This window comes from Miscanthus floridulus, chromosome 8, assembly GCF_019320115.1.
Source record: "Miscanthus floridulus cultivar M001 chromosome 8, ASM1932011v1, whole genome shotgun sequence".
NCBI classification, from domain to species: Eukaryota; Viridiplantae; Streptophyta; class Magnoliopsida; order Poales; family Poaceae; genus Miscanthus; species Miscanthus floridulus.
In genome coordinates, this window is record NC_089587.1 from 222,290,406 (window position 1) to 222,299,868 (window position 9,463).

At 43.5% G+C, this 9,463-nt stretch overlaps 1 protein-coding gene across 1 annotated transcript; it reads right to left on the reverse strand.

Annotated features, from left to right (window-relative positions):
• Nucleotides 1–2,018: 2,018 nt before the first annotated feature.
• Nucleotides 2,019–6,836, reverse strand: LOC136475094 (DNA replication licensing factor MCM5). The gene is made up of 19 exons (XM_066472653.1): nucleotides 6,528–6,836; nucleotides 6,320–6,434; nucleotides 6,098–6,241; nucleotides 5,832–6,011; nucleotides 5,430–5,528; nucleotides 5,159–5,286; nucleotides 4,971–5,076; nucleotides 4,757–4,891; nucleotides 4,575–4,652; nucleotides 4,280–4,384; nucleotides 4,107–4,198; nucleotides 3,838–3,970; nucleotides 3,640–3,735; nucleotides 3,472–3,566; nucleotides 3,302–3,392; nucleotides 3,086–3,195; nucleotides 2,812–2,941; nucleotides 2,629–2,730; nucleotides 2,019–2,534 (listed from the first exon to the last, which is right to left on the reverse strand). Exons 1-19 carry the CDS (start codon nucleotides 6,692–6,694, stop codon nucleotides 2,451–2,453), a joined length of 2,190 nt encoding a protein of 729 aa, XP_066328750.1. The 5' UTR covers nucleotides 6,695–6,836; the 3' UTR covers nucleotides 2,019–2,450.
• Nucleotides 6,837–9,463: the final 2,627 nt, after the last annotated feature.

A 9,463-nucleotide genomic window follows, 5' to 3' on the forward strand; every position in this document is an offset into this window, starting at 1 on the left:
GCACGTGACTTGATTCCATTCATCAAATTTGAATAATCCCAAATGTATCAAGTCACTTCCATCAGATACTTCATTATAGATTTGATCCTTCACATCAATATGATCATCTTAGCTTGATTAGTACCTCAACTAAATGCAAGTACTTTCTTCTTCACCCTAGCTAGGTTCTTCGGCCGCCAAGCTGTTGCTTGCCCTTCATCCTTGCTTAGTACCTCGAAGCCTTTCCTTGCTATCTTCACCATCTCAAGCCATCAAGTCACATCTTGTGTTGAATCATTCATTCATATGTATTATTATCTTTTTCATTTCAATTTAGCAAGCTTCAAATATGAGACCATTCCATATGCAATCCCTCATGTCTCATTAACTAATACTCACGAGCTTGCTTTCACATAGTACATGGAAATCCCACAATAAATAAGTATTTGCATGAATTCCATTTGCATTGTTGTCTTGTGCTTGAACTAGATTGTTTATACAATAACATATCATTTTGGCTTTCATTAAGTACCTGTGAGATACCTGATTACCTGTTCACATTTAGCAAACGGGTTAGACCTTTAATCACGTTGTCATTCAATCATCCAAAACCCACTAAAGGGCTAAATGCAATTTCACTAAGGTATGTTATTTTCTGTTTCTTAGTTGCACTTAGCTCCTAAAATTCATTAAACTAACTCACCCCTCTCTCTACACGCAAATGAGGATGATCTCAGACGATTCTTGATGAGTTGTCCTGCATGTTCCTGAAAAGCTTTCTACGTAAAAGCAGACAACTCATCAAGTGATATCAAGTTTAAATATTGTCTATTACTATCATGGTAAAAAAATAGAAAGCATAAAGGCCAATACCTTTGCACTTCAAGAATAGGAAGGTTGTACTCTACTGTCGGAAGAGGAACAGTGGGCAGCACGTTCTGGCTAGGGCTAGAGCACTGGACATGGCGTCAGGAGAGGCCTCCACTGCCGGCAAAACACCTCCATCAGCCGCCGCGATCGGCGCAGCCAGGCCCTCAACACGTGCGGCAAGGCCAGAGGCCGCCAGGACTGCGGCTGCTTGGCCCTCCATTGCGATCGGGTGGCCATCATCATCTTTGGGCGGCGATCCATCCATGGGAGTCGAGGAAGGGAAGGGTACGGCAGCGTCAGGAGGAGGGGAAGGAGGAATGGCAGCGTCGGTGCTTTGGGCAGCGGCGGTCTCGGAGGGAAGGAGAAACGTCGGGTAGATGAATTGGTACGATCGATCAACGATACAAAAGCAGAAGGGCAAAAGGGTCACAAGAGGCCCAAAATACATGTATTTTGATTAACAAAGTGAAGAAATACGCCAAATGTCATCTAAAATAAGAAGCCAACGCTTCAAGGATCATTTCAACGAAGTCTAAGTCCTATAATTACGAAACGCGTTGTTTGGTGTCCTATAATTGCAATTTTCTCGGGAGGGGAGAGAGAGGCGACGCGCCGCCACTAGGGCCGGTCGCCGAGCAGATCCCCAGGGGAGAGAGGAAGAGGCAACGAAGGGCGGAGGCAGTGAGGCACGGCGCTATGCTGTGCGAGTGCGCATGGCCCCGTGGGGGACTTTATTTATTTATTTATTCGTTTTGATTTTGACATGGTGAGTTTAAGGGAAGACCGGAGATTTTTTAGCCAGCATTCCGATTCCCAAATCCACGAGGACGGACTGGGAGTGGCACGCCCAAGCGGCCAGAGCTGTGGCTGTGGAAAAAAACTGCTGTGGGCTGTGAGCTGTGGGAAAGCTGTTGTGGGCTGTAGAAAAGCTAAAAACTATTTGATTAAACAAGTATAAAATATACCTTCTATCTTTATCTATCTTAAAATAATTATGGAAGAGTTTTTTATTCTACCAATTTCAAAAAACAGAAAGCCAAAAACAAAAGGCAGGGTCAAACCAGCTTTCAAAACTGTACTATAAAAAAACAGCTGCTTTAAAAAAACCCGCCTAGAAAAGCAGCCTCTTTACCAAAAGCCCAACCAAAGTAGACAATCAAAACTGCCACACGGCTAAATACGATTGATTGAATCCACGCGTATGCCCTGGTTGCTCTCCAATTTATCCAGCGTTGTTGAAGATCTACTAACTACTAAGCTCCACACATTGTATGTCCTACTCCTGGTGATGTAGAAAACAAATGTCGCATTTCAGAATTGATTGACGAGTTACACATCACAATGGAGGTACAGCTACACAGCTTCATTTCCACGAAGCAAGAAGTTGCATCCACTCTGTGGTACAGCTACACAGCTTCATTTCCACGAAGCAAGAAGTTGCATCCACTCGTTTGCAGGTTACAAGAGTCATGTCAGAGATCAACTAAGGCATGCCTCGTCCTCTGGACAGAGGTGCAGTTTCAGTGAAGGTATGCACACGTCTGAAGAGAGAACGCCTTCAGTGTATGTCGTATGCCGTGAAGCTGACTGGACTCTCCACCTCAAGCCTTTCGGACAATCACATGGCGCTCTCTCTTGTACTCCACCTCGTCTCTTTGATGCATGATCAGAAGGGCTCTTCTGACCTGGAACAAAGTTTGAAGATATTATTAGAAAAATGAGTGGTTCTAACTTAAAAATAATTAATTATTTCAGGTTTAAGATATGACAGGTTCCTACAATGGACTCATTCATTCCCATCCTATTTAGTTCATCAATCAGCCGTCGCTCAGATATGTGGCTTCCAATGCCCATTCTTCTCTTTATTTGTGCTTCCGCTTGCTGTCAGAACAAAAATGGAAGGCATTCAGAAAATGCAAGGTTTAAGAGCTGAATTTTGTACCCTGGGCTGCAAAGGCTAACCTTGATTTCATTTGCAATCTCCGGTGACAGGTTCAAATGCTCGTTGATTCCAGATCTTGCAGCATCAACGGTGGAGACATTGAACAGTCTGAATGCCTCTTCAACATGCTCTGGTGTAGCCACACTTGTCCTAAGAGTCATTCAAACATCAGCCATGAATGAAATGAAACAGTGAAAGCTACAACCACATACAACTACAGAACATGAGGCAGAATATATGCAGCATGTGACCAATGTCATTAAAACATATAGCATGTGATCATCTAGCACTTACAGTCTCATCTTTGCAAGGGATTCACTCAAACGTATGATGGCTTCAAGCTGCCTCACAGTGATGGGTATTGCTGCTGCCCTCCCTGTCTCATGAGCTTGCTGCCTCATTTTCTGCGCAATGAGCCAATGAATTTCAAGATAAATACAAATGAACGAAGAACGCAAGACACTGTCTGAAAGCATCTCAGCTGCTTTTGTGAAAATATCCAGTGCATACCTGTCTAATCTCAATATATTTGTTCTGCAGCATCTCAGCTGCTTTTTCTGAAAGCCGTGGTCTGCATGTGGCACGGCAGTACTCAATGTACCTATACATAAAAGGTTATGCATTAGAAGACAGTAAAATAAAGTCAAATTTACAACAAAAACGCAAGAGGCGGGTCACACCTTTTCAGATAATTCTCTCCATCACTTGCCTCTGTGCTTGTGGATGAAGCTGCAGCACCACTGGCATGCACCTTGATAATGTGGCTTGCTATTCGCTGTATTTTGAAGTTGCACTTAGTCTCTCAGCTGCTAGAATAGAAAAGCTGTAGAAAGGATTTTGCTTCATACCTTATCTTGATCATACATTCTGATATCTTTGACGATAAAGATTAGATCAAATCTAGAAAGAATGGTCGTCTGCAGATCGATATTATCTTGTGCAGTCTGATGAACAGCAAAAGAAAAAAAAATGTCAAATTAATTGTCTTGCATGTATGGCTAGGACAGTTTATACTTATTGAGTCAATAAAAAACATGTTTACCAACCTTAAGATCATCATAGCGTCCTGCAATTGGATTGGCAGCTGCAAGAACTGAAGTCCTTGAATTGAGTACTGTTGTAATGCCAGCTTTGGCAATAGATATTGTCTGCTGCTCCATGGCCTCATGAATTGCAACTCTGGAATTGCATAAGAAAAGGGGGGCTGGGTTAATGTGCTTTCGAGAGAGCAGACCAAAATAGGAGAATATGTTATATGTGTTATGAGATCTCTATGTTTATTATAGTTCCACCAAGCGCATAAATTGATGCATACCTGTCTTCAGGTCTCATCTTGTCAAATTCATCGATACAAACTACTCCACCATCAGCCAATACCATGGCTCCTCCTTCCAAATAAAACTCACGCTGTAGAGAAAAAAGAAATGTTTACAGCCTATGATAACCGAACTTTAGTAAACAACAAACAATTCAGTGAAATTAACCTACCGAGCTACCATCCCGAGTTACAGATGCAGTAAGACCAGCTGCAGATGATCCTTTGCCAGACGTATAGACTGCAATAGGTGCAGTCTTCTCTACAAATTTGAGGAACTGTTGAAACACACATTAGTGTCATTGAACCAGAGACCTTTGGTTTTTAATAGCAAAAATGAATTCATGTAAAATAGTGTCGAATTACTAAAACTGAATTACAGTACTTCTCACATCCAAATCACAAGTCACGACAGATGAGCCTTATTGCCACATTATTTATGCTATGACAACACCAAATAATACTTGCCTGTGACTTTGCTGTGGATGGATCACCCAGAAGCAAGACATGGATATCACCTCTCAAACGTACACCATCAGGTAGCCTCTGCAATAAGAGTAGTTTGAAGCACAGCATGGGAACACAATTAGGGCAAACGGAATTGCATTTTTTTTCTGAAAACATATCAGCTTCTTGATAAGAATGCATACCTTCTTAGATCCCCCAAATAACAAGCATGCAATAGCTTTCTTGACATCAGAATGACCATAAATTGAAGGACCAATCATTGAGCAAAGCTTGGCATATGCATCTGGCCTCTGTGCAAATTCTTTGAATTCCATTTCCTACAAGCCAGCAAGAAAAAATCAGCCTTACAGATAAATGTATCTCCCTTATCAATGTAAACCTAGAAAAAGAAACGACCTCATCAAGAGTGAAGTTTGAGGGGCCATTTGAGTTATTGTCTCGAGATTGTTCCAAACCCACAACTCTAATGTAAGGCTGTTTAACACCAACAGCGCTCTTCTGGCTGCAAAATGGTCTCAGTGGCGTTATTAATCATGTATTGGCCAAGTACAGATTAAAAAAAAAAAGCTTTAGATTCATCATACGTTGCGGATGCTTGGTAGACGCTGTAGATGCCAACAACAGTTAATCTAGTCCCTGGAACAATAGTCTGAACTAGGTGCCTATCTACAGAAAGCAGCATATTCCTTGGAAGCTCACCAGTTGGAACATCCTGGGCAAAAGGAGATCATTGTCAGTCATATTTACAACAAGAATAGCAACTAACCTCAGGATTGCTTTGAATCTAGTCCCTGGAAACTCAATGTATGATTGCTTTGACTTGGCAACTTGCATCAAGGATAAATAGCAACTAACCTCAGGATTCTCCTGCAATTTGAGGGTCTGGAGATCCACATACTTGCTCTTATCCGGGACGGCAATCCAAGGGTCCAGGGGGCAAGGCTCTTCTCCAGGCTACGGGTAAACAATCATATAAATAACCATTTAACGATAAGGATAATACAGTCTCGAGTCTGTTCAGATGTTCTTTTCTGTTGTATGTAAGATTATTTTGGAATAGACTGTGGATGTTATTTGTAGCCGTGATTTCAAACAATCTTTATCAAAGTTTTTGTATTGGACCTACTAGTTTGAGTTTCGAGTCAGGGGAATAAATAAAAATTGTTTCTTTTTTTTTTGGGGGGGGGGGGGGGGGGGGGGGGGGGGGGGGGGATCAAGTATGCTGCTGACAGTTGAGTACATTGCTGAGGAATATACCTGAGGAACATGGTCACACGAACGTGGAACAATAGCCCCGCCAAGGCCTGGCCTGCAAGGTACTGTCCTCACACTCCGGCAATTCTTGCAGATAAGAGTTACATGGGTGGCCTTGGCTTTTACTCTCGATGCAGCAATTGCAATTCCCGCAATCTTAACCAGCTTCGACATGTAATCTGCCTGAAATTTCATACAGCGATACCGAAATGAATTCTCTAAAATACACTCAACACCGAAATCCCTTTTAGAATTGCTTCACTACTGACCCCAACAGATCTCATGGACAGGCAGTTCTCCTTGGAGGAGAGGAAGATCTGGACATCTCCCGTGACGGGCTCCTCCATCTCCCCGGTCTCGCCGGCGACTTTCGAACGGAGGCTTGCGAGAACCTCGGCCGCGGCCGTCTCAAACTACGCAGACCAATGTGCGAGAGTCAATACAACTCCACAGCCTACACAGATAACGAAAACTCTGAGAAACCAACGCACCAGCGGAAGATAATCAGCCGGCGACTTGCGGATCTTGTCAGAGAGCTCGGCATCGAAGGCATCGAGGTCCTCGATGGCGACGGTGACATGGTCGCGGTTGTGTACTAGGCTCTCACTGAACCAAATGAACACATGAATCAGCTCTGTTTCGCAGTGGACGCGTCAAATCTATGGGGAGGGGAGGAGTGGGAGAGTGATGGGGGCGTACCGGTAGGGGAAGTCGCCGGTGGGGCCGGTGAAACCGCGGAGGAACTCCTTGAACTTGCGGAGGGCGGAGTGGCGGGTGAGGTCAGCGGCTGGGTCGCCGCCGGGGCCGCCGCGGGGGAACTGCGCCTGGTCGCTGTAGAACACGGCGCCCTCGTCCCAGCCCGACATCGCTGCGGCGGAGGCGCGAGAGGGATGCGGGTGCGTCGGCGTGGGCGTGGACTGGGATGACGGCGATGGGACGGCCGGACGGGGTCGGGGTGGCGGCCTGGCGGGAAGGGGGTAATAGAGGAGGGGTTTGGCGGGAAAACGGCGGAGCTTTTGGCGGGAGGAGGGGAGCTGCTCGTTGCGGCCGGGCGCTAGGGTTGGGCGATTGGCGGAGGAAGGGGGGGCTTCGAAAACAGGCCTGTTATTCATGGGCTGGGCTGGGCTGGCTTCGAGACTGTGGGGCCTCTATGGAAGCTTGAACCTTTATTGATTGTAACTTCCTCCGTCCCGGAATAAATAGCTATATATGATATTTAAAATTTATCCAAAAAAATAAAATTCTATTAGTCTGTCTTCTACATCCTGTTCGCTTGACTTATAAGCTGTACTTTTTCAGCCAACGAACAGTATTTTTCTCTCACAATAAATCAGCCAACAGTAATTTCAGCCATGACTTATCAGCCAAGCGAACAGAGCACTAATGTGGAAGCTAATTATGGTGCATATAAATGATAGCTACCAAATTCAGACGATATGCTCCAAACAAAGAAAAGGGAACGAGGGTACATACGTCTTTTATCGGTGTCTTTAATCTGTTCGAAAATTTATATAAAGTTGTTTATTTTGGGACGGAAAGAGTGAGGGCTAACAAAGCGAGGCCTTCACTAAAAGAGGAATAATACTAGCAAACATATGTTCATGCAATGCAACGATGAGTATATGTTTTATGTATGCGGACTTATTTAACCATTATAATTATAACGCGCTACAAAATTTATCTTCAATTGACTTTTGTGCCACTCCACTGCGGCGGTCGGTGTCGACTGTAACTCACATGAGCACAAATCAAAATTGTATGGGCACAAGAGGCGTGGAGTCTAAATCCAATGGTTATGTCACGCTCACGCGTTCTAAATTGTGTTGGGATCAAACTCTACACCATGGCTAGACACAGTGTTCGTGCTCATGCTGGCACGGGAAGGAGTGACGTGTGTTCCAAATCATCATAGGAATGAGATTCTGCACCATGCCTAGGACTAAAGATGGCAATGGGGACCCGATCCCCGATTCCCCGCGGGGAATTCCCCTATTAGGGGACGGGGATGGAGTCAAATATGCCCCCACGGGGATCTAAACGGGGAGAAAACGTCCCCCGTCGGGTTTGGCGGGGACGGGTCTGGGGGAGCATTCCCCGTCCCCGATACCCGCATCCCCGCCCCGTTTATATACAGGCTTTGCTCTCTTTCCTGATGGCCCAACCAGCCCACGAAGGCCCAATGTCTTCTGAGTATATATAACAGCAATAACCCTAGTTCTACACCTTTGTGATGATTAATATCCTGCTTCTTGCTATTTAGCTATTTTTGGATTGTGATTCGTGGTGTACTCTAATATTGTGTCGATGAACTCATGTGAATGATGATGAATTAACCTGAATGATGATGAACAAATGCGGGGACGGGGATCCCCGACGGGGATTTTTCCCCTCGCGGGGGCGGGGATGGGGGAGAAATCGTCCCCGTGAGCTTTGGCGGGGACGGGGACGGGGATTTTTTCTCCCCGCGGGGACGGGGATGGGGAGGCAACCTCCGACGGGAAATTCCCCGTTGCCATCTTTACCTAGGACACCCTGCTCTAACTCCTATAGGCCGGTATCTGGGAGACAGTGAAGGACTACGAAAAACACTCCATGCATATGCTTCGCGATAGGTGATTTTAGTATATTTATGTATTTTAATAGCTTCTTATATCTGTATTTTCGTATTAGTATTGTCTAATAATATGATGATGCTTTATCATCTAGTTGACTCTTAGTATTTAGTTTCTCCAATTGGCATTTTGCTCTTCTCTGACAGATAAGCAAGCGGTTTGCGGGTAATTGTTTGCCTAGCATTGATTGTTTTGCTTTTCCGATGAGTGCAAAATAAAAATGGACATATGGTTTAATATTCTGTTCATTGTCTATGTTTGCAAACCAAGGTATGAACTCCAGTTTATATTTTTACCTTGTCTTTTTTACATATATCTTATTGCATGGCTACACAGATCAAACTTAAAATAGTATGAATTATAGCTTATGATGCATATTTAAATATTTTCTTGTATAAACTAGAATAAATTTATAATAGTTTGACTTTTATTATGATGCATATGTATCTATATTTTATAAAAACTATATCAAACTTATAGTAGTTTAACTTAGGATAAACTTATAAGACACCAATAAAATGAACAATGAGTTTGCCACCCATCGACGAGTGAACCCAGCAATAGTAAATAAAAGCATCATCTGCCATTTCAAGCAAATGAACAAGGTGTGAATCACCCTAAAAAAAAGAAAAAGGCGTGACACATTACTTCATTAGTCCACATGCCAATATTTATCGGTTTTGAACTATATTTGACCACCTTGATCATCACCTCGATGTGTAGCACTCATAACTCTCACACGGGTAAGAATGTAGAGTTAGGAAAGTTGTAACATATATATATATATATATATATATAGAACTACTATCCTATAGCTGGCTGCAGAATAACTTATTCTGTAGCCACTTTGAGTTACGATAATTACTATGTTAATTTACGAGATTTACAGTAACTCCTTACTAAGTGGTTTACTATAACGTTATGGTAAATATTCCCATGTGTTATAGTAACCCAACTATCGTAAATATGTATTGACATTATGGTAAATTAGTATATAAAATTATGGTAAATAGAGGTGGCTAC